Source organism: Macrotis lagotis, chromosome 3 (assembly GCF_037893015.1).
Source record: "Macrotis lagotis isolate mMagLag1 chromosome 3, bilby.v1.9.chrom.fasta, whole genome shotgun sequence".
Taxonomy (NCBI): Eukaryota; Metazoa; Chordata; class Mammalia; order Peramelemorphia; family Peramelidae; genus Macrotis; species Macrotis lagotis.
The window spans coordinates 172,939,837-172,965,845 of NC_133660.1; the positions used below are offsets into that span (position 1 = coordinate 172,939,837).

The 26,009-nt window shown below is 31.6% G+C and overlaps 1 protein-coding gene across 6 annotated transcripts in view; it reads left to right on the plus strand.

Annotated features, from left to right (window-relative positions):
* The window catches only part of ATP8A1 (ATPase phospholipid transporting 8A1), a 290,003-nt gene that overhangs the window by 54,641 nt on the left and 209,353 nt on the right, over positions 1–26,009 (plus strand). For 2 of the 6 annotated variants that reach the window (XM_074229523.1, XM_074229525.1), the window contains exons 5-7: positions 4,503–4,548; positions 17,774–17,814; positions 21,664–21,737. In XM_074229523.1, coding sequence (XP_074085624.1) covers positions 4,503–4,548; positions 17,774–17,814; positions 21,664–21,737 — 161 coding nt within the window. Of the gene's footprint in view, positions 1–4,502; positions 4,549–17,773; positions 17,815–21,663; positions 21,738–24,718; positions 24,793–26,009 lie in introns of all 6 variants that reach the window. The other 4 variants (XM_074229524.1, XM_074229526.1, XM_074229527.1 and 1 more) reach the window with 2 other exon arrangements.

The window sequence follows — 26,009 nt, forward strand, 5'->3', positions numbered from 1 at the left end:
GCCATAGAATCTCAATTCAATTTGTTCTTATGAATTTTAAATAGGTCAAATGAAGTTTTAATCATCAGTATTGGTTTCAGACATCTAAAAAAATCTGGGAATATAGTTTATGTGTATGCATGCACATTTTAACATACATTGTCTTCTTTTTTGAAAATGACATTTGTATTGATCATTAGCTTAAAAAAATTGATGTCACTTTATCTCCAAACTGTAGGCAAATACAATAGAAGGATTATTTATTTATTACTTTTTCCATGCAAAATTCTGGCATTTAATTTGTACTTGCAGAGTCTGACCCTGCTCATGACGCTACCTTTTTATTTTATAGTCTTTTACTTTTAAAGAATACATTTCTGCCACCTAGTCAGGTTCCTGAACTTTTTGCTATGATTTTTCATATCCTTTCACCTGAGAATGTGTGATACAGAAAACTGAATCATATTACATATTTTAGAATGAGTATATTGCTTTAAATGTTGCAGAAACATAGACTATTAGACAGTATGAAACCCCTGAAGTTCCTCAAGGATCATTATACATGTGCAAATTAGTTATAGAAAGTGAAGGAATGAGTTTGAATGTAATTCTATTACCATTAGTGCTTGATACTCTAAAATCTTGTCTAATATGAGAAGAAAATGTTCTGGAAATATAAAATGATGACTAATAGTGCTACTGTTTACAATTGCAATAATAGTAAAGATAATTAAGAATAAAAATAACAGATATTTATTCAGATATTTATTCAACCAAAATTGAAACAGAAATTGGCATTTAAATGGATATTATCATGGCACAGATCCTTTAATTCTTTTTTTTAATAAAGCAATATAATTAGATGACTTGACTAAGGTCATACAACCAAGTAAGTATTAAGTGTATGTCTGAGGTTGGATTTTGAACTCAGGTCCTCCTGACTCCCAGGTCAGTGCTCTTTTCCACTGCACCATCTAGCTGCCCCATCCTTGTAATTTTTGATGCCTTAAATAAGATGGTATAATGCTTTATTTCTATGTTTGAGTAACAAATTAATTATTTCAAAGAAACTTTATTATGTTTCCTCAATGCCTCTCCTGCTAAATGTTGAGATATTTGGTTGATTTTAATTGGTTAATTTTCATCAAAGGGGACTTGTCATCTTTTTACAATACAATTTGCTGATAACAGAAATAGATGCACAAATGTTAAATGGACAAGCAAGTTTTATTAGCCTTTTTTCAATTAATGCTTGTTATAGGTATCACATGCAAAAAACATTTTAATTGAGGATTAACATAAGGAAATGCATTATTAAATCTAAAATGTTGGTGAACAGTTAGATAGCAAGTAACTATAGGACATTTAGACTAAAACAATTAGCTCAAGGAAAAAATGCTTAAATTTAGTCTATTCTACAGTAGAAAAATAAATAAATAAACTCTGATACTAAAGGGGGAAAAAAACCCTTTAGTATCAGAGTTTACTTATTTATTGGAGAGGATATATATCTTTTAGGAGGACATGCTATCCTTGGTTATTTTTTTCTGTTTTCCTGAAAATGTGCAATACTGTGTACTCATAGCAGACATAAAGTCACAAACAAGATTTAAGGATAATAAATAAAGCTGTAGGAAAAATTAAAGTTTTAAATTCTAATATCTCTTAAACATTTTTTTAAATCCCAGATTGGGGTAACCTTTTTATTCTCTCTTTTATTGGGAAGGTTCAGTTAAATTCACAAAAAAACAAGAATCCACTTTTTTACCAAAACCAGAAAATTTAATTAATTTTTAAATGGCGTGCAATACACATACTAGGGCAACTAGATGATACAGTGGATAGATTGTGGTGTTGGAGTCAGAAAGACTCATATTCTTAGTTCATATCTGGCTTCAAACATTTCCTAGCTTGTGACCCTGAGCAAGTCACATAAATGTATTTACCTCAGGTTCCTCATGTGTAAAATGAGCTGGAAAAAGAAATGGCAAACTGTTCCAATATCTTTGTCAAGAAAACTCCAAATTGGAGTCACAAAGGGTAGGACTCAACTGAAAATAACTGAACAAGATAGTCATTTTGGTCTAGAATGTTTGTATCTTCTCAAAGCCTTCCTTCCTTTCTTCATTAAAAATTGTAAATAGACAGCCCATCTAGAGGAACATGCGATCCACCATTTTACTAAGTATGATGGACCTAAGTGGGGCAAAATGAGATGCGTAAGTTTTGTACATGGCCAATGAAGGAATTTGTTTTGATATGCTTATTAAGCATATTTGATGTATAGGTTATGTTTTTCTTTTTAATGGAGAGCGTGAGGAGGGGAAAATAGATTTTTTGTTAATTTTTTAAAAATTTAAAAATATAGCGGGTGAAATTCTGAAAATAAGTTCTAATTGAGATGTGTGTGCATAATAATAATGCCAATCAGTGCTAAAACTTCAACTATTTTTTTGTGAGGAAATCCATTTTTTGAAAAATTTCACAATATAAATAATATTGGAAGCAAACATTTTGAATGTGAAAATAGTTCAAAGTTATAGTGTTTAACAAATCAATTCATCTTGAGAACGATTTTTGTCTAGACATGATGAGGATCATAATCACCAAATTTGATAGAGTCATTTGCAGCTCCTTGTTAGCATGTCAGCCATTGATTATCTAGAAAAGGGATAACTACACTTTCTAATCATTAGATTCCTCTGATTGTGTACTTTTCTATGCTATTCTAAGCATAATTAATCTATCCCAGTCCTAGATCACACAAAAAGTCTTTTTCAGGTAGAGTCCTTTTTGTGTTGTGCTACAAAGTTTACAAAATCCTCTCATTGGCAAGTTCTCCCATTTTTCCAATTAGAAGATATCTGTAGAAGCACACAATGCTCTGATAATTAAAAAGACTAAGAGTGATTTTTGGTCCCTATCTCATTGCCCCAGTTTGCTTCATGTTATGGTAAACTTATGGCAAACTAAATCTGACTGGGATTTAGATTTCAAAATATTTCTGCACTAGACTTGCAATCTATGCTTTCCCAGAGTTTTAATGTATAGCTGTTGCACTATTCCAAAAGTTATATGAATTAGTACAGTGACCTTAGGATTGTTAACCAATGCTTCTAGTAGGACAGTGTGAAATCCTATTGACTCCTTAGCAGAATTACACAATTTTAAACATTCATAATTGAATTAAATTTCAGCCAGACCTGAGAGTAAAGATTTTTCCCCCATCCAACTTCATGGATTACAAGTTAAGAACACTTGTTCCAGTGAGATTATGGAAAATCAAACTTTTGGTGGCTACTTTGGTGCCTATTTGCCTTTTTTCTAACTGAGATATTTTCTTCTGTGCTCCCTTTCATACTCTAGTGTACCTACTTTTTGCCTTCTACTTAAATATCTCTTTCCCAGCTATCAATAAATCACTCTTTTGATTAGTGGTTTAAATATAGGTGGTTGGGTGTATGTCTTCTGTCAGTGGCTTGTAAATAAGGGAGTATTCAAAAGGGTAGGAAAGGTAGGTGTTATGGTCTATGTATAATTAGAGAGTACTATTGAGTACATAATAGTAATTATTTGTAGCACCTTATAAAAATAATATAGACAACCTTCACTCAACTTAAATAATTTCTCACTCAAAGTTTTATAAGACCTCTACATTTTAACATGTCAGCATGTTAGAGTGTGCTAATAAACATCCTTCTGTTTTACCTTAAAAATATCTTAGAAACTTAGCAATGGAGGAGACTTAGCAGTCATCAAGTCAATTCCCTATGTGAACCATAAACATTCTCCATAAGGAGTTCAACACATATTCAACAATTATTTGAATTATCTTTTTCTAATGAAGAACTTATTCAAACAAGTCTGCTTATTCAATTTTCAGCCTTTTTGAATTGTTAGAAAAATATATTCCTATATTAAGTTAAAATGAGGCTCTTCATGACTTCTGCCCTTTTATGCAATCCCTGCTTTCTGGAGCTAAGTGGTTCATCTGCTTTTTCCACATGACAACTAAAGGTAGCTGGCTTGCCCCTCGATTGCCTTTTTTCTCTTCCACCTTCAGAATCTTCTATTCTCAAGATTATACAGTCCCACTTCCTTCACTTGATCCTCTAAGGCTTGCTTATCATTATTTTCCTTTAATTCTTACCTTTGAAGAAATGTGTTCCAACTTATAGTAGTATACTGAAGTGACTTGTTTATTATTTTCAGTTTTAAAATTCTTGCCTGAATGCCCATTCTTGAGTTTCTCTACTCCTGCCCACATTCACTCATCTTCTCATAACTTGTTTGTGTACTTGTTAATTTACCTTGAAATTGGAGTTAAATACTCATTAGAATGAGAAGAACAAATTAAGCCATTTGGGGGTTGAATATTGTGTGTGTCTGTGTGTGTGTGTGTGTGTGTGTGTGTGTGTGTGTGTGTGTGTGTGAGTGAGAGAGAGAGAGAGAGAGAGAGAGAGTATGCATTATGCTGCAATTATCACTTTTAATAATGAAATTTTTTAATGAACATATTTCAGAAACGGCATAAGGCTGATAATGCAGTGAATAAGAAACAGACACAAGGTAAGATTGATTATTTCTTATTTTATAGTTTTCTAACATATTTGGAGAAGAAATGATACCAATTAAATATAATTCAGTTTCAAGGTCTATGTATCCCTTAAGTCTTCATTCCTGTTCTGGAATCTGAGTCCCAGTATTTTTCAGAATGACATTTAAATTCACATTAGAATGATTTACAATAGTAATATATTTGGAAGATAATGTTTTTAATATAGTTAAATGCCACAAAGCAACGTTATTTTAAGTACCATCCATAAATTCTTTAATTCTTTTGACAATATTGAATGCTATACAATATATGTGTGGATTTTATCTGTGGTCCCTTGGGGTTCTTTCAAAAAGGTTCCTAGGTAGTAGTCTGGAGTTTAGTTATGCCAAGTGGAAGATGCTAGAAGAGCATTTGAGGCAGCTTTGAACTATTCTCATGATCAATCCATTATCAAAATTTTCTTCATAAATTAAGGAAAATCTAAGCCAGATTTTATTATATCTTAGAATGCCCTTGGAAACCTTCCAAAGAGAAACTGTTGGATTCAGTGACATCCATTAATTTTTAATATTTGCTTAAATAAAACTTATTTTGGAAGGTAAATCTGTTAACAACACCCTTTTTGTCATACCAACAAATATTCCCTGAATGCTCGTTTTATTAAATATCAAACTTATGAATTTAGAACTTGATTTCATAGGTGATAGGGAAACATTAAGTTTTTGATATTATGTTAAAAAGTAGAGTTTAAGGAAAGTTAATGATAATGATGTACAAAGATGGGGAATTGAGCAAGAATAAAAGAAGAGAGGCTATTCTAATAGAGTATTGAGAGTTTAGGCCCACAAATAAAAAATTGACAGTGTAAATGGGAAAATGATAAGATGGAAAGGAAACCATGAAGGAAGTATCACTGAAATTTACTACTTACTAATTTAGCATGAATCAGTCAACACAAATTATCGAGTATTTCCTGTGTACCTGGCTTGGACTAGGTGTTGGAGATACCAAGATAAAAGAAAAATATCTGCAAGGGTCTTATCAGGGAGACAATATCCATATGAATAAATACATGCATATCTAAATATAAATATATATATATATATATTTATGTGTACATACAGATATGTATCTAATATCTAGAGATTTATATGTATCTAATACAAAATAATTTTGGGAAAAAAAATGTTAGTAGCTGAGGTGGATGGTTCAGGAAAGACCACAAGTTGTAGGTGGCACTTTTGAAGGAAACTAGGGATTCTAACAAGGTGAAAAATGAAGACAAAGAGAACATATGTTCCATCCAGAAGTGACAGTCAGCATGAAGACATGGAGAGAGAAGATGAAGTATTGGGTGTAAGCAAAAATAAGAAGACTGCAGGATTTTGTTCATGAAATTGAGTACTGAACTTGAAGTCAGAAAGATCTGAGTTCAAATTAACCTCAAGCACTTTACTAGCTGTGTAACTAGGAAATCACTTAGCTGCTGTCTGCCTTGAGTTCATCATTTGTAATATGAGTACAGTAAAAGCACCCACTTTTTTAATTTTGTGAAGATCAACTGAGATAATAATTGTAAAGCAGAATACAATATGTTCAACTGTGAATGACTTACCTATTCTCAATACATTGATCCAAGATAATTTCAAAGACTCATGATGAAAAATGCTATCTACTTCTAAACAAAGAATTGGAGTCTGAATGCAGATTAAAACATACTTTTTCTAACTCTATTTTTGTCTGTTTTCTTTTGTAACATGACTAATATGTAAATACATTTTGCATAACTGCATATGTGTCTAACTTTTGTCAAATTGTTTACCTTATCAGTGTGGGAGAGGGTAGTCATAAGGAGCCAGGGAGAGAATTTATAACTCAGAATATTTAAAAAATGAATGTTAAAAATTGTTTTTATGATTGGGGAAAAACTATAAAAATTTTTACTTACAAAAGAAAATCTTGAAGTACAATATAAATACTATGATGGTGATGATAGTGATGATGTTCGTATTTTACACATAATTTCTCCTATAGGTGGCTACCATATATAGAGATGTGTCCAGTTGTAGGGCTCCTAATTGTTGACAGCAAGTTGATCTAGTATGTTGAAAAATTGCCCTTTTCTCTGACAATTGCCTGCTACCACATGGTATGGCACTTATAACTGCTACTGTTTTTGTTTCTCATTCTCAAAATATTTCTTTTGTCTACCAGTTGCAGATAAAATTATTCTGCGTGATTATTACAAATATTTCTTTTGTCTTCCTTAGATCATGCTTCATTGAATGGATAGGGTCACTGTTTTCCAGAACAAAAATTGCAGGATACTTAGCATGAATCTGACTATCATTTCTAACTCCAGAAATTGATGTCTCTACAAGAAACTTAGTTGAGCATAAACCAGGGCCTATAAGTGATATGGACAAACTTGTTTCAGGAACTAATAAGGGGTTGGGGAGGCTTAGAACTATAGAAAAAGTTTAGAGAACAGATTGTTTTTGCTGTGAATTTCAGATCCCAGGAATAATTGCTTTTAGACTAAGACTTTGCATTTATATTCTGAGATAATCTATTTTTTATCTATTTTAAGTGTATTAATCACTTTGAGGATTTGGCAGTTTGGCAACTGATAGAAGATAAGAAAAATATTAAGAGGAGTCTATGGCTTGCTGTTAAATAGGTCAACATGCTTCATTTAAAAGTAATCTGTTGGGTGGCTAGGTGGAGCAGTGGATGGAGCACCAGCCCTAGAGTCAGGACTAACTGAGTTCAAATCTAGCCTCAGATAATTAATAATTACCTAGCTGTGTGGCCTTGGGCAAGCCCTTAATCCCATTGCCTTGCAAAAAATAAAAATAAAATAAAATAAAAGCAGTCTGTTGCCATTTAAAGTAGAATGAAGCTCCAGTTTGCTTTGGTTGAATTGGAGATTGCTACATGTGTACAAGAAGGGAATATTATCATCATCATCATCATCATCATATTATTATTATTATTATTATTATTACTATTACTATTATTATTAATGATATAAATAATCAGGTATCACACTTGTCATTTTCAAAACACTTTAACAATAATGTCATGTTATCCTCCAAAGTTCACCTTTCTCTAATATAATTCATTAATCTTAGTTCTCTTACAGATTAGAAAAGAAATGCTGGGCGGCTAGGTGGCGTAGTGGATAAAGCACCGGCCTTGGAGTCAGGAGTACCTGGATTCAAATCCGGTCTCAGACACTTAATAATTACCTAGCTGTGTGGCCTTGGGCAAGCCACTCAACCCCATTTGCCTTCCAAAAACCTAAAAAAAAAAAAAAGAAATGCTTAATCTATAATTTACATTATGGAAATTAAAGCACTTTCCTCTTTCTCTCTTGGTTAATAGCAACATTAGAAGTCTAGAAACTCAGCTCCTTTTCCAACATTCTTCACCCTCTTGAATGAGAAATCAGCACATACCCACTCATTCTCACTCTTGTGCTGCTGAGGAAGCTGTCCTTGGTACATCAATCTACTGTCTGCAGAGGTTCATATTATTCCACCAGAGAAGCCTTTTTCAATGTGAGACTAGACCTGTGCCTGAATGCTTATAAGACCAGATTTTTTAAGAATTATTTTTATTATGAAGTTAATCACAAGCTAGCAGAAATACTTCAATAAACAAAGAACATAAAAGAGAATACAAATGAAACTGAATTTATGGGTTTTTTTAAATATTTGTTTTCCAAAAGTTTATATATTAGGTTTAATGCAACTGTTATATAATCACCCAGTTTATGTGTCCTTCTAAGCATTTTTGTTTTCTTATGTGTATTTTTAATGCTTTATTGATTCTCTCCCTCCTTTTATTTCAATGTTCTTTTTACTCCATTCTGCATAGAGTATCCTACTTTTGCAATACATATGTGAAGTCAAGCAAACCATGTCAACACATTGGCCATATTTGAAAATACATGTCTCATGATGCACTTATCAGGAATTAAATTATTACCTTCTATGGTCTTCCTTTCCTAGGCTGAAAAATAATCTTTTTTTTTATAGACTGGGAACTCTTGGAAACCTAAATTTGCAAGCTCAAGAAGCAATTGCTTCTGTCTGCTTAATCCTGGGGATAAGATTCTCTCACTAAAACTAGAGTGGAAGTATTGTTGACTACTCAAAGACCATGGGGTGAGATTAAAAGGGGGCAAAGCTTCTCTCAGACTTATAAGACAAAAGATTAGAAGGAAAATGGTGACATTCCATTTTTTTGTCTCATAAGACATTTCTGGTAGTTATTGAAGCTTAAAGACACCAAATTAAATATTTTACACTTGCAAATAGAAGCTGTCTCATTAACTTCTTCCCTAATATTTTAAAAATCAGACCTTTTTTGTTTACCTGGTACAGCTGGTTAGATTCCTTTCTTTCTGACTTCATTTCTAGTCTCCACTGAGCTCTAGAAGTTCTTAGTTTGCTACTCCTCTTCCAACATATCTGTCCCATCCCCCTGTTTGGCTGTGGTTTCTCCATCTGCCCAGACACCCAATATCCCAACTTGCCTAAGAGCTATTTAAAGTTGTTATTTCCATGACTCAGAAGTCAGAAGTTGGGGAGATATGGAGAACTTTCACACACATACTAGATTATTATGTTTATAAACTATTGAAAAATTCAAAGGTTTACATGAATCAGAATTGTTGGGAATGTATATTTTTTGCTTTGCCTTATTGATTGAATGTAGTTATATCTGAAAAGAATGAAGGCCCATTTTAGTGATCAAAAAGTCTGATTATTTTCTTTTCCCTCTTCAGTCTTGTTTTGTCTTCATTATTGAGAATAAGCTAAATGAGAATTTAAAAAAGAAATAAAATAATTAGACCAATAATACATATTAATATAATATATTTTAAATGTTATAATAAATATATAATGCATATTATGTAAAAGTACATAATAAAAATAAAATAATATTTTAAAAATAACTGTTCCAAATTTGAATAACCCTCATTCTACTCACCTTTAATGTTGAGTTCTAACTTGGTAGTCTGGTAGAAATCCATAAATCATCATTTTCTATTTCGAAGAAACTTTAAAAAAACCATCACCACAGGTTTCCTGGATATCACAAAATACAATTTTAGGTTCAAAATTAAGATACTTGACACTAATGGTGATTCTTTTATTAATGACCCCATTTTTTTCTACCATGAATGCTCAATTCAGCACATTTATTGAGTGCAGTCAATGACACTATTAGGCATTTTAAGAAATACATTGTTAAATGAAATGCAGATCCAAACTTCAAAAAACGAGGAAATTATACAAATATCTCCTTTTATCATGTCTTATAATTAAACTAAATAAGAAAGGTGTGAGCTAAGGGCCATGAGAATTTGGCAGAAGGAAATATTATGCCAAACTTGGGGAGAAGGGGAAATAAGAGAAGGCTTCTTTAATTAATTATTATTCTTACTTGGCTTTTAAAGATTGGTAATATTTTAGTGGGTAACAATGTGTGTGGGAAGAGGAAAAGGGTTTGGCTGGGGTGAGAGAAATGAAGCTATAGGACAAGTCAGCTAATGGTATTACAAATTTTCCTCTACTAGCTCCTCCCAGGATTCTAATAATTGGAACTGCCCACTGGCTACTCTGGTAATCCAGCCTGTCTCCTCTACTTGCTAGATTGTTCCTGCTGACTAGCTTTGGGTCTAAAAGATTATACATTCATTTTCTCTTCTCCTTAAACATAGCCTGACTTTATTTATTTTAAGGATTTGCACAATTATGGAAACACTATCTTGGGGAGGTAATAACAAATTTGAAGGGAATTTTTTAAAATTTCAGTGGATCTAAAAATGAATGGTGGTCCTATAAATTCAACATTCTGTTGCTTCCTCATTTTTTGCTAGGTAGTCTGCTTGTTTAACTGATGAATTCAACTAGAAAGACTAATTTATAATTCAGATTTCAACCATAGCTTCAGTTGCTTAGCGTTGAGTCTTCAAATATGGGACAAGGACTTCTCTTCTGTCATTTCTCATGGATTTGAAGATATTTTTACATGTACATCTCCTCCTATTTTTCCAATTTAGATTCCCTGTGAGATTATTTGCTCTGTCATTGGTCTCAGGGCATTACACTGCTTTAGATTATTTGAAGATGGTTAGTGAACATCTAAAAGGGGAAATCAGTGAGCAGAACCTCCTCAAAAAATAGTTACTGATGGTTTGATGTCAACTGGAAGAAGGTCCTCCATGGAGTGTCTCTTTGCTTGGATTGCTGCTATATAATAATTTTTATCAATTTTGAGAAAAGCAAAAAAATGGCATGCTTATTATAAGTGGTAAAAGGTAGCAGAGATAGCTTACATATGTTTCTAAAAGACCTTGTTGAGCTAGAACATTAACAACAATATTGTGAGTTAATCAGCTTTGATGGATACAGGTCCTCTCAGCAATTCAGAGAGTTAGAACAATCCTGGGTGACCTCTTAGGAACAATGCTATCCATCTTCAGACAAAGAAAATAAAATGAACAAACAAAAAACTCCAGAATGTGTATTAACACCATGTTCACTTTTTTAAAAAAATTCCCTTATATTTTTTCTTCCTATCCCATTATTTTCTTTCTTTTCCTTTAGTTCTAATTCCTCATACAGAAAATGACTAATATGTAAAATATGTAAAACACAATTTTCACTGGACTATTCATGACAGAGGGGGAGGGTGGAAGGAAATTATGTGACATAAATACACATGTAAATGAATGTTAAAAGACTTTCATAACATGTAATTGGAAAAATAAATTAAAATATGATTTGAAAAGAAAGAAAGTGGTTCATCGGGGGGGTGGAATCTGTGTTTTATTATACCACTAACTTAGTATGGGTTGAAATTTAATGCAGTAAGAAAAAAACAATCAAAGGCAGCAATGAGAAAGATAAGGACTTGGTAGATAGTTGATTTCCCATAATTAGCTTTAGTCATTTCACTTTGGCGTATTGTGTTTGATTCTGGGAACCAAGCTTTCAGATGCACATTGATAAACTGAACAGGAGAGACTACAGTATATTGAAGGTCTCTAGTATAAGTTATCTATGACGATTGGTTGAAGGATTTGTAGATATGGAATTTGGCAAATAAAGATATGATAGTTGTACTTAGATACTCAAAGAACTGTCATTTGAGAGAGAAAGGTTAAATTTGTCCTTAGTTATACATTATAGAATTGCTATCAATGAATACAAATGACAAAGACTCTCATTTAAGCTTAAGTAAGCAAATACTTTCCATCAATTAGAAGTGACCTAAAGAGTAGTGAGTTTTCTTGAAAAAAAGTAGGTTCTACCAAACTGAAAGTTTTCTTTGTTTGTTTTTTCAATTGGATGTTATTTTATTTTATTTTTCCAAATAGCATACAAAGGTAGTTTTCAGCATTTATATATTTTAAGAATTTATTTATTTTGAATTTTATAATTGTACCCCTAATCTTGCTTCCCTCCCCCCCCGCCCCCCACAGAAGGCAATCTGTTAGTCTTTTCGTTGTTTCCATGGTATGCACTGATCTAAGTTGAATGTGATGAGAGAGAAATCAAATCCTTAAGGATAGCAAAATTAAATTATAAGATAACTTTTTTTAAAAAATTAAAGGTAATAGTCTTTGGTCTTTGTTCAAACTCCACAATTCTTTCTCTGGATACAGATGGTATTCTCCATTGCAGATACCCCAAAATTGTGCCTGATTGTTGCACTGATGGAATGAGTAAGTCCATTAAGGTTGACCATCACCCCCATGTTGCTGTTAGCATATACAATTTTCTTCTGCTTCTCCTCATCTCACTCAACATCAGTTCATGCAAATCCTTCCAGGCTTCCCTGAATTCCCATCTGTCTTGGTTTCTAATAGAACAATGGTGTTCCATGATATGTGTTTGTGTGTGTGTGTGTGTGTGTGTGTGTGTGTGTGTGTGCGCGTGTGTATATACCACAAATTGTTAAGCCATTCCCCAATTGAAGGATATTTATTTAATTTCCAATTCTTTGCCACCACAAACAGGGGTGCTATGAATATTTTTGTACTAGCGATATTTTTACTCTTTTTCATCATCTCTTCAGGGTATAGACCTAGTAGTTGTACTGCTGGATCAAAGGTTATGTATATTTGTTGCCCTTTGGACATAATTCCAAATTGTTCTCCAGAAAGGTTGTATGAGTTCACAGCTCCACCAACAATGTATTAGTATCCCAGATTTCCCACATCCCTTCCAACAATGATCATTGTCCTTTCTGGTCATATTGCCTAGTCTGAGAGGTGTGAAGTAGTACCTCAGAGACAGCATTCATATTTTTGCAAGCTATTGATTCCATTTTTTTTTTACCTCTTTCCCTTCCCTCCCCATGTCATTGAATGTTCAGTCATGTAAAATATTTCCGTATTAGTCATGTTGTGAAAGAAGAATCAGAACTAAAGGGGAGAAAAGCCTTGAGGAAAAGAGAATAAAAACATAAAACAATTTTTAAAGATGTGAGTACCATATGCTTTGGTCTGCATTCAGACTCCATAATTTTTTATCTGGATGACATTTTTCTATCTCAGGCCTTTTAAAATTGTCTCTGATCACTGAACTATGGTAAGAGTAGCTAAGTCTTTCATAGTTGATCATCACATGGTTTGGCTGATAATGTGTACAAGGTTCTTCTGGTTCTGCTCACTACATTCAGCATCAGTTATTATAAGTCTTTCCAGGCTTTTTTTAAGTCTTCCAGCTCATGATTTCTTAGAAAACTGTAGTACTCCATTACATTCATATACTGTGATTCTCACTGGAAGTTTTTAAGCAAAAGTTATATGACTGTCTTTTAAATATATATATAGATTAGACTAAATGGTGTCTGAGGTCATTTCCAAATATGACCTTCTTTGTTGTTCAATCATTTTCAGTCCATCCATATTTTTAAACAAAAAAAGCTTTAAAAATTGTCCATAGACAATGAGTTTCTCCCCACCAAAACAAGACACTGTTCTTTTTACTTGCCATTCATTCATATTCATCCTTAGTTTATTCCTCTTTTCATTTTCTTTCACTCCACCTTTAAAATTTGAGTTCATGTTAGAGCTCCTTTTGTATATCTTATCATTCTTTTAAGGATAAGAGTTCTTAGCCTGAGGTCATTGAAGTTGTTTTTTAAAAAACTAAATAGCTAAATTTCGGTATAACTGGTTTACTTTGCAATCTAATGCATGTTGTAAGCATAGCTCAAGGATAAAAACATATAAATGTTTTAGAAAGTCAGAAGACACTTCTGCTTTTTTCCTCCTCTTCAGGATCATTCTGTTGTCAGCTTTGTATCTGAGAGTCTTCCATCTCTCTTGGGTTATCTTCTCTTTACAGTTTCTGGTCCTGGTATCAAGTCTATCATTTCTCTGAACTCACATCAAAATTCTTTTTACAGATATCACTATGGAATGAGGAGATAAGGATGGAATTATAGGTGTGGTGTCTTTACTGATATGCCCTCTCTGACAGTTTTGAAGGGCTTATTGTATACGTGTCAGATCAAATAAAAAATATTAAAAATACTTGATAACAATAAGGTCCTATATAAATGGCAACTATTATAATTATTATTTTCTTTACTGGTGCTTGAAAAACAAATTATAATTAAGAAAACAGCCTTTGCTATTAAGGAGAGCTCAATATAAGACTATCTATAATAAACACATAATAGATGTGTGTAACAATATACAGGATATCTCATGAGTCAATGTAGTTTTAATTTAATTAATTTAAACCTTAATAGTTAAATTTTAATAACTTAAAATACACTGAGTTTTATAACATCCTGAAGAGCTATAAATAAAACAGGGTACATGGACACATATTTTGTAGCAGGCAAAACTTTCAACTTTCTTCTCATTGCTTAATTGAAAGAAATGTTTTCATGAATGGAAAGTAATAAGAAATGATGAAGAATGTAATATGTGGACAGTCCAAGAATCATGTGAACAGAGTGATAGGACAGGATATAAGAAAGAAGTGAGGTTAAGGATGAGGTAAGTGATCACAGTACCAAATTTGAGGGGGGGAAAAGTAAGTGGGGAATAGGAACAGAAAAAAAAATTCCCTCTGAGAAGCAAAGCAGTACTTTAGGAACTGTGAATTATTGGTTCTTGAAGTTGCATCTGAGAGGTTTGTCATAACATGTTACTTCCCTATTTGTATGTGTGCTGATAATCAACATCAAAGTAACTGTACCTCAATCAAGTCTAATTTTAAGTTCCAAAGCCACTAAGCCAATTCTCTGTCTTCTGCTTCATAGATAGACCTAGAACCACAAAGGTATTTAAAGATTATTCAATCTAGACCATTCATTTTTAGAAATGAGGAAATTGAGTCTTGAAGAGGTTAAATGACTTGCTTAGAGTCACGTAGATAGTAAATTACAGAGCCATTTTTCCAAATCTGGTGAGACTAAATATTCTGTTTTTGTCACTGCCACATATTATATCCTTCTGTTATAAGGGCTTCCTATTTTGACACTGGAAAATGATATCAAACACCAGCTCACTCACGTAGTAAACATACTTCCTTTCTAAAACTGGCCTTAGAAAAAAGTTCAACACAAATCTGAGAAATAGTTCTAGTTGTGTAGTCATGTTTATCTTTTATGTAAACTGCTTAATGTTATGTTTTTATACTATTGTTTTTAATATGCTATTTTATGCTATTGTTTTTAATATGAAAGCTGTAGGGAGACAGGTGTACTGGATAGTACTATGTATATAGATATACTTAGAATCATAAGACATGTAAAAGATCCTAAAAACTAGCTAGTCCAATAGCCCCACCCACCTACTTTCATCCTCACCCCCATTTTACAGATCAGGAATTGGAAGCCTTGGAACTTTGCTACTTATCTAAGACTGTGCAAGTAGGAAGTATCAGAGCTAAGATTTGAACCCAGTTCCTCTGATTCCAGAGTCAGTGTTCTTTCTTCCTGTCTTCCTTAATATTCATTTCAATATTTATAGGACTGGCCTCCTCCTATGCAGCTTACCTTTCATCTACAATCCAGTAGAGAGTCTTTAATAGTAGCCAAATAACTTAGAATCTATAGCTAGGCTAGTCTTTCAATAGAGAACATTATTTCACTAGGTCTGAACTTTTCCAGCTTGATTATTCTTTCCTGGACTTTACCACACTGGAATGTTATTCTAGAGTCTAGCATCACATCTGTGCAAATTGCAGCATCACAGATAAGACCAGAGTGGAAGATGTAGCACATGGAAATTGTTCAGTGATGATTATATAGTTTAAAAAAGAATCAAATTATAAAACAAGAAAATGCAGTAAAAAGTGATGTAGTAAAATTACAATAAAAACAAAACAAAATCTGACAATTATTTAAAGTTTGCATAATAGTAAGATTAAAGCTTACTATTTAGGTTTAGGGTTTAAAACTAAAGAAATGAATAAGTGAAACTGGAAGCTTAAAACACAAAAGCTTGATGGCATCTTTCAGGCAGAGGGAAAAAGCACCATTCAAAGCCCTGCAGAGGATAAGAAATCCTAATATGGATTATGAAATGCTATGTAGTGTGGACCTTTTTGTCTTCTATTTTTAAATTCATCTATACATAACCCAAACCTATTATTGAGCAACAACTTAATATGCTATGCAACTAATTTGAGGGGATACTCTAGTACTATGATTAATACTTTCAGGGACAGAGTTAAAGGAAATTGGAGAAATGTTTTATGATCTATCTCAAAGAGTTTCAGTCTATGTGTACTCGTGTTCAATTCTACCCAGTATGCTGGAGGGTCTCTATCAATAATTCAGCTATAGTTTGGATGCTTGTCTTCCTCCAGTGCTGTTACCATGAAAAATTAAAGCTATCTAGACTTGCCTTTACAAAATGAACTTGATAAAATTCATCTGTTCTTGTTTTGGAAATTTTGTTAATACTTAATTTAAATTATGATTTTGTTTAAAATTAATGATATCAATATTATAATTTAAAGTAATATAGGTTTTTAGAGCACAATATGGAAAAGAATGCTATTTATGCCCCCAATGAAGCCATTCTTCTTTGACTTTTAGATGATAAATTATCTAGTAATTGATAACATGTTCACAGGTTCAACTACTTGAAGCATATGTGGCGATGGTAAAATTTGGGACAATTTATTTAAAAGTGCTTAAGATTTACTACTTGAATGGTCTTGCCCAAGTTACTTAACTACTCTAGGCTTCGCTTCCTCATCTGAAAAAAGAGGATATATATGATTTAATATTTTTTAAAGTTCCTTTCAATTCTAAATCTATAAAAGTTCATATATTAAACTAATATATTTTATAGTTCTATTCCATATCCTTATATTGTTATAACAGTTGACTAGATTTACTTTATTCTTTTGCTTAAAATTTATCTGTATGAGGTAATTTCTAAATTGTAGTCATGCAATTCTTCCATTTCTCTAGTTGTTATTTCAGTGGTGACCTTTAATAACTTAAAAATTCAAAATCTATGGTTTTACCTGATTGAATAATCACTTTCCGATCTCTATACTTTAGTAGATAGTTGTTGAGTGTTATTGTACTCAAAAAATTCATTGCTAGTCAGTTGTGCCTGACTCTTCATGACCCTATTTGGGATTTTCTTGTAGTGGTTTGCCATTTTCTTCTGCAGCTCATTTTACAGGTGAAGAAATTGATGCAAACAGGGTTAAATGAGTTATCTAGGCTCACATAGCTAGAAAGTGACAGGCCAGATTTGAACTTAGAAAGATACATCTTCCTCACTTCCACACGCTAACCACAGGGCCACCTAACTTCTTCCCCCAATTCATTATCCTACAGCAAACTTGAGGATAAGTTTCTTTAAATAACTGGATGGACAATGACATACAACCCATCAACCAAGTTGCACTTGATGCCCTTATAGTTTGGTAGGGTCCTTCAAAGCTCTCCTTTGGCATAAACTTCAAGAACCGAGCATAATTTCAAAAACATCATAAAAAAGTGGAATATATCTCTAATGACTATATATGGATCTAAAATTGACATATATAGTCATTTTATATTCATTGTGTAACTTTTAAACAATTTTTCCTTCAAATAAAATTTTTAACCTAAAATCTGTATTACATAATTTTTTAAAAAAGTAATCAGCTACAATTACCATCCTGAAATTTGCTTTTGATGGGAGGACATCGTATCAAGATATGTTATTGTGCTCTTCCTTTTCAGTTTTGAGAAATGGTGCTTGGGAAATTGTTCACTGGGAAAAGGTAAGTGTTATTCTTTAATTTACTCTATTAGATAACCACTCTAAAGTGGTGGTACGATAGTATCCTATTCTTAATACTATTAGCTAACTAATGTAAAAAATTATGTAGCATTCTCCTGAGATGGAATGGAATTTAAGAGTGACTATATGTAAATATTATAGTTTATGCACTGTTATAGTGGTTTATTTATTCAATGTGGTGATATATTAGTGATGTACTCACTATAACAAATTTCAGTTAATGCTTACATAGTATATAGAATATATATTATTTTAAAAATGTTTTTTAAAATTTTTGTTTACCTTACAGTGTAGTATTAGTACTGTTTTCAGAGATTTTATTTTACCATGAATTATTTTATTGTTTAACCATCTACTGTCCAAGTAAAATAAGTAGTTTTAAAGACAGTACAAATTTTAAAAAATTATTTAATGAATATTTTAGATTTCTACATGATACTGTAGGGTGCTTAAGCTATAACCCCCAGTCTCATAAAATATCTTTCCTTTAAATATAAATAGCTTCCCTTCAATCAATTTGATAATTTACTCTAAAAGAATGTCAGTCAGCAGTGAATGAATCAGACCCATAATTTGCCAAACAGTGCCCAACCATTCTGCCTTTCATGTTTTCTCATATAAAATGGAAGGAATGACAAGTTCTTCCTGTATTTTGGACATATAATCAACTCCCAACATTCTATAATGGATCATTTTACGAGTGAACTCAATTTAAGCAATGGACTCTGATTCCTGGACTGGAAAAAGTATATTCAAGGAGAACAGAAGTGGTTTTGGTTTTTTATGTAATTTTTTTAACCGTAGTTATACAGGGTCCCCTATATGATTTGGGACCATGTCTCTGAATGGTTTCAAATTATTAAAATTAATGCCTACCTCCCTGTTTTCAAATTTTGGGTATTGACTATGTTAGCAGTAATTTTAATTAATGAGAAATAGAGTTTTATGTATCTCGCTGATTATCTCTTAAAATTTTAAATTCCTCTCCTCATTCTTTATTTAAACATGTCAAAAATGTTATAAATGTGATAAATCTTATTTCTTTTTCAGAGGAACAAAGGAAGGAAATAAAAAAACACATTACAAGCAAAGGCAGTTGCTTTACAAGTTTTTGCTGAATTTTAACATTTAAATATTTTAGAAAAAATATTAATTATAGGAAAATATAGATGGATTTCACAGTCTTTATTATTTTCACATGGTTTAACAGAAATTCCTAAATTCCTAAATGAATAAGTTTACTTGAAGAGATAATAGATTCAGGATATTTAAAAATTCAATATATTATACTAAAATTTGAATCCTTTGTCATCTCAGAGAGAAAATATGAAATTCCTGGAAAAACATGAATTCTTAATAAGATCTCATCAAATGTGAAATACAGAACTTTGATTTAGTACTTAGTACCTTTTATTTGTGTCACTGGAGACTCCTGGTGGTCCTTCCTTTCTTTTAGTTTGAGATAATTATTACATTGAGAAAGATCTTGAGAAATTTCTGATTTTTATTTTTTTTCTTAAGTAATAATTGGGATGCTAATTTTTCAGGAAAGACAAGTACAGAATTTATTTGAGTAGTGAGTTAGAGAGCCACAACTTTTTAATATTCCACCAGTGTCTTCCTATGAACTTACTCAAAAATGTATCTCAAAAAAAATGAATAGTAATAAAATCATGGGAGGAATATTTGCTATTCATCTTTAACTTTAAATATCAGTAATAGCGTGAATCCCATTCTCCACCTCCTTGATAGATTAAGTCTGAAAAAATATAATTTGTCATGCTTATAAAACCAGTAGGAGAGGTTTTCAAAAGTTGTCTTCATTTTCTTACATTGCTCAATTCTTCCACTGATAATATTGTAAAACTCAGAAATTCAAATCAGAACATTAAATATGTTCTTTGAAGTACAAAAAAGAATATTAAACTATTTCTCAAAGATATTATAACAAAAAAATCTAAAAATGTTGAGCTGAAAGCAATTTTTAACAAATCCAAATGATTGACAGTTGCTTTGTAGATGAAGACTTAATAGAAATTTTTTAGGAGCAAAATTGAATCAAACATAGTAAGTTAACTGTCTTTTTCTAGTTGATTAGCCCAATTCTGTCTGAAAAGATGAACCAAAGGAGTGAAACTTCTGTAAAGAAAGTATAATTCAAAAGCAGAAAAGGATGACAGAATCCAGTACAGACCAAAGTACTTGATTCTTTGAGTGCTTCAGGAAAAATTAAAATAAAAAAAATCCTCTTTAGATTTTAGGAGAGTCAACACATCAATATTGAAAACAAGTATTCTTCTTTTTAAAAATAAAAATCATTATTATTTTATTTTCCCCCTCATAAATAACTAAATAGAAAGGATTTAATTTGACTATCATCTCAATAGATATTATTGCCACAGAATCAGATTCTTAGATGTATGTATTAAATTAAAGACAAATTGAATAATACGTTTGTATTTTGAGTCCTTACTTGCTATTGAGAAATGTTCTTTTTTCAGGACCAGTGCCTTTTTGCTGTGATTTTTCCCATCACTATTGCTCATCATTAACTATACTCAATCAATTCTTTTCTTCCCAGTGCATGAATTGCTGCAGTCTTTAATAATTCTCTAAGGTTGCCTGTGCTTTCTTTTTAGTACTAATGAGAAGGTGGAGAAGAAGTTCCACATCAGTTCCTTTTTTTTGGTGCTGGAAAGAACTTTGGAACAATCTAGAGCACTCATTCATTTCAGGAAGAATCACAGAGGGCAGTTCCTAAGGAAAATGGTGTTCTATCAGTTTATAAAAGGCTGCAAATAGACAAATGCAGTCTGACTAAATTTAGAAAATATTTTAAGGTCAGATAAATATGTTTATTACTTTCAACTTTCACTAAAGCAAGTATATAAAGGCAATGTCCTAGTCAGAGACAAAAAGTAAAACTCCTTTATGTCTTTAGGACATTTAGTAGTATGCCATTTTTGTAGTTAATATGTTGACTGAATTTAGATCTTGATAGTGCTCTCACAATCATTGCTAAAATATAGTTGATTTAAAATAGAGAGCCATAGGTGGCAAGTGGAAATGTGGACTCTCCTCCCAGTCCTTGTGGGGCAATTAGATGACAGGAACAGTAGTTTTTATGATGGTTGCTCTTCAGACAAGTGGCCATCAATATAGCTATTCTTTATCTCTTGAGATGGGCACAGATATCAAATATCTATCCAGATTTGTAAATATCTTTATACATTATATATATATATATATGAAACTACTTTTGAAAAAATATTTTGATTGTTAGCACCATTTTTCATAAAATATTTACTTATTGCATGGAAAGCACTGGAGAAATACAATGAAAAATGATTCATTCCCTTCCATTAAGGAACTTAAACTACCCGGGGGTAGAGAAAAGAGGTAAAGTTGAATTTCCTTTATTGCATCTTTATTCTTCCTTTAAAACAGGAATTGATTATATCAGCAAGAGTCTTCTATATAGTTCTTCTGGTGCTATTTATTTTCAGTTTTGTTAGGACTTTCCTAAGGAGTTTTCTTGGAATTCCATTTCAGAACTTTTTCATAGTTTGAGATAGATATAACAAGGTGATGAATGATCATTCTATTAAGGAAAATTAGATGAAACATACTCGAGGTGATAAGAATATCTGTCTTGATGACAGTCTAAGGCATATTTTTTCCAGCTATATTGTGTTCTTGGTTGTATGTCATCTTGTGAAATTCAGTACTTATTAAGGATTTTATACCTTCATATTCTTAAACTGATGGAATATGTATTCATAACTATACTCAGTTACAGATTATTAACCAATTCCCAGTTTTCTTTCAGGTAAATGTTGGAGATATAGTTATAATAAAAGGCAAAGAGTATATACCTGCTGACACTGTACTTCTATCATCAAGGTAGAGATACCTACTGATGCTCAAACAGTGTAGAGGCTGGTTTCTCTACCCTGCATTGAATCTGTGATTGCTCCAAGGAAATAAGGAATAAACAGAAAAATTTTTATACCTCTTTAATGATTTTAAAATGTTCAGAAAGTTGAAACACATTAATGCTTATCATATAGAATGAAAGATAGGTTCTAAAATTTTAAATTTCACGGTTAGAATTACATAGAGAAGTCATCTTTAGGAGCAGCAGTGCTCCCAAGACTTCTGCATGTATTTTTAACCTTATTCAATTTTCCTATCATTTATTTTAGGTAATACATGGATTATGATAGTTTAATCATACGCTAAGTTATTATTTATTAATAAATTCCTTAGTGATACATTCATAGTCTTTCATATTTTCTTGATGTATTTAGTGGGATGGTACAAGAAAAGGTAAAATCTATAATTTTCTGCTTTTTAAGTTACCATTTGAAATGGTTTATTCCCACATACATGCTGAATGTATTTTTCTTTTGTATTCTTGATGTCAGAATAGTGAATCAGAATAATTTTCTATTCGTCATTTGTTTAAGATGTCCATGTATTACAATTAAAATTCCAAAAGTCAGGTTATTTCATCCTTTATAAAATATAAACTTTAAATGATATTGTACACAAACACCATAAAACTAAACATAATAATTATTTTTAAATAATTTAATATTTTAGAGGTTGTTTATCATCATTTCCTTGGACAGTTTTATTTATAAAATCCACATTTCTAATGTGGAAAGTGCACTTTTTCAAAATCTATTTAATCAGGTCATCACTTAGAGTAATTACATTTGTGATGTCAATGAAAAAATAATTGTGCAGATAAAAGAAACTTGCAAGATATTTATAGGAACAAATCTATCCTCTGATTGGATGAACTGTTTGGAATAATTTCAGTATTGTTTTGAGAGTTTTTAAAAATGTTTGTATTTGTTTGTATCTCAAAAAGTAAGAAGTTTTATTTCCTTAATCCTTAACCTTATTTTGAAAGTAATGTTATACCACAAGAATGTTCCAAGTCATAGCAATGTCATTCAGTTACTCTAAGTGTTTTCTGAATTTATTGCAGGCATCCTAAGCAGTCTATATTCCCAAACAAAAAAGATCTGAGTTCAATCCCTGCCTTTTGCATGTATTAGCCATGTGATCAGGGGAATGTCAATTAATCTTTCAGTACTTCATGTAACTCCAACTACCATGCTAAGACTGCAAGTTATATAAGGACAAGAAATTCCCTATCTCTTGATAAAACCAAAGGTCATAGTCTTTTTACCTAAACATGGTGATGATAAAAATGAGTTACTCATTTTTATTTTTACTTTTTTAACTATAACTTTTGTTAAATCAATTTTGAATGCTTTGTTGTAATTGTATGCCTGTTTTGAAACAGGAGAGTAATATGCATTCTTCATTTGTTTTTAATAGTGTACACTTGTCTTTAGGTTCCTTGAGATTTTATCAATCTGTCTTTTAAACACACATGATACAATTATTGAATTTTAAACTATGTTCAAGATTTGTTTTTATGAACCTTAAAAAATTTTTCTTTTATCTCCTGAAAATTCTAAGGTTCATTGTTTTTGTTATGTGTTTCTTTCTCTTTTACTATACTCAGTGGGGTATTATTGGAGAATCAGAAATACTTTACTTTATTTGTTTTTAATTATTTTTATATAATTAACTTGGGTAAGGAACATTGCTATTCGTTAATTAGTGCAAGACACAAATTTGTCAGGTGATTACTGATACCAGTATCTTGCTATAGCTGTAGAATCCTTTTTTTAAAAGTTTCCTCACCTATTATCTTGGGTTTTTTTGTAATTACCTGCAAAATGCATTGAACAGGTATTATCCATCTATTTCAAAATGAAAGAACCTGAAACCATGAAAAAAATGAAAAAAACATGATTTGGTCAATGTAAGAACATGATTACTGATTATAATGCCAACTGCCTGCTTACCATTTGGTCCACTATCCTCTTCAATGTATTTTTTTAATTTAGTATGGACCAATATCTTTGTAAATAATAATAATAATAATAATAATAATAATAATACATTTTAGCATCTAGGATATTTTATATTCCAGATTTTTTAGCTAAGAATAACTTTATGTTGTGGCTCTTCTATAAGAGTTTTGCTGGGTTGTATGTTTTTAATAAAGAGAGCTGGAAATCATGTCACAGTAATATTTACTTTTAAACAGAAGAATAAACTGATATTTCATTAATTATCTGATAAATGCCTTTTTATTCATAGACTTGCCTTTTTCATTTCCAAAGCAACACCTCAAACTCATAAGAAGGATGCTGCAGCAATGGACAGCTAGCTTTATTGCTAGTTAAAGAGGACTTTAGGCTTGGCCTTTTTTATTGCATTTACTTGAATATTGATTGCCCCAGAGTTATTTCTTTAAATCATTTTCCTTAATGCTCATAGCTGGGACTGACTCTAGCACTTGTGGGTGGGAATATCTTATATTTCTGATTTTCTACCTTGTCAACTTTGGTATTAAAATGGTAGTTAGGTAATTAATTTCTTATGTTGAACTGTGAAAAGACATTAAAATTCTAGGAAATGTTTTGAATGAGTACTTGTTAAATAGCATAAAAATACACATTTTCTTTTAAAAATGCTTTCAAGTTTTAAAAAAAGAAACTTCTGAATAAAATAGCTATTGAAAGCCATTTGTTTTCTGGAGATACTAGCAAGAGAATGAAAATTCATAAATACGATTATTTGTTAAAACTGAGAACTAGTTTTACAGATAAATTATACCACTAACCTTTGTGGACCTGATTAAAATAGATTTTGAAAAATTTGCCTTTAGACATTTTATTAACATGTATTGTTTTTATAATAATTTCAAATTTTCTGTCTCTTTTGTCCATTTGATTTTTTTTCCTGTTACTCATTTTTTTTCTGTTCTAATAATTTCAAACTGGGATATGTAGGTGGCAGTAGGGGAAATAGTGAGAGTGACCAATGGGGAACACCTCCCAGCAGATCTCATCAGTCTTTCTTCAAGGTTAGAATGAACAAGTTGCATAGGAAATGTGTATGTGGGTCCTCACACCAAATTAGAAGAGTCTGATCCAATGTCATTGGAAACACAAAAATATTTACTTTTCTTAGAAAGGGGCACTGTGCAGATGTTCTAAAGCATAACTGAAGATACCAGGTCATTTTTTGGCCTTTGATTGTGCATATCAAACTCCTATTGGGTATAATAGGTGTCTTAAGCACAGCAGTAAAAGTTGATTTGGGATTTATTTTAATTTCATATAAAATATTTATATGCGTGTATATTTAAGAACACATACTAAAGCTTTACTCTTGCCTCTTTAGGATTATTGACTCAAATGACTTTTAGCTAAAAAATTTTTAATAAAAGAAACTTATTGGGAAACTACAATAAAAGTTTACACTTTACTTTTCAACTTCTTATAAAGAAATAAATGCTTTTTTTGTTTTTTTTACTGTTTGAAATTTTTGAGAAATTATTCCTAAAGTAATTACTTTAGGGTTTTATGATATTTGTAGAGGACCCCCTGCACAAAGCTAAATGTTGTACATCTTGTACTGCATGCATTGGAATTATTATCAACACATTCCTAGTGACAAAGTGCAATCCTAGTGTCTGTCCTGTGACTGCATTGTTCCATTTTTCCACTTACTAATCACTAAGCCTGCTTTGCCTCTTTGACTGTAATCTGTTTTCTGGATGTCCTCATAATTTGCTAAAATATTTATTATCTAGCATGATTCTTTATCTGAAATGTCTTTGCTGCCTTTTTTTTGAGTGCTGTCTCTTAAAAACTGCTTCAGTAATGGGCTGTCTTCAGTGATTAATGAAAATGTCTTGTATTTTGAATGTGCATTTGATTTGATCTAATCCAGACAAAAGTTGTCTGTTTAATTTCCTTTAAAGAAATGGTTGTTTTGAGCTAGAGAAAGAGAATATGTAGAGGAAGAGAGAGCGATCAAAATAGTATTAGTAAGGTCATCTCATTTGAATGTCAAAGTGGCTTTGGGCAGTCAGGAAAATGTTCATGCTTTCTTGCCACAATATGGCATCCATGTTGCTCAATTTAACATTTGGTGTCTTTCCATTAGTTTACATTATTAATCTATAGTTCTCGTTAGTTTACAAACTAAATATTTAACACTTTTACTGAAGTAAGCAAATTGACCAATAGTTAACTAAACAACTAAATTATCATTGTGAAAATGATGAAAAATAAA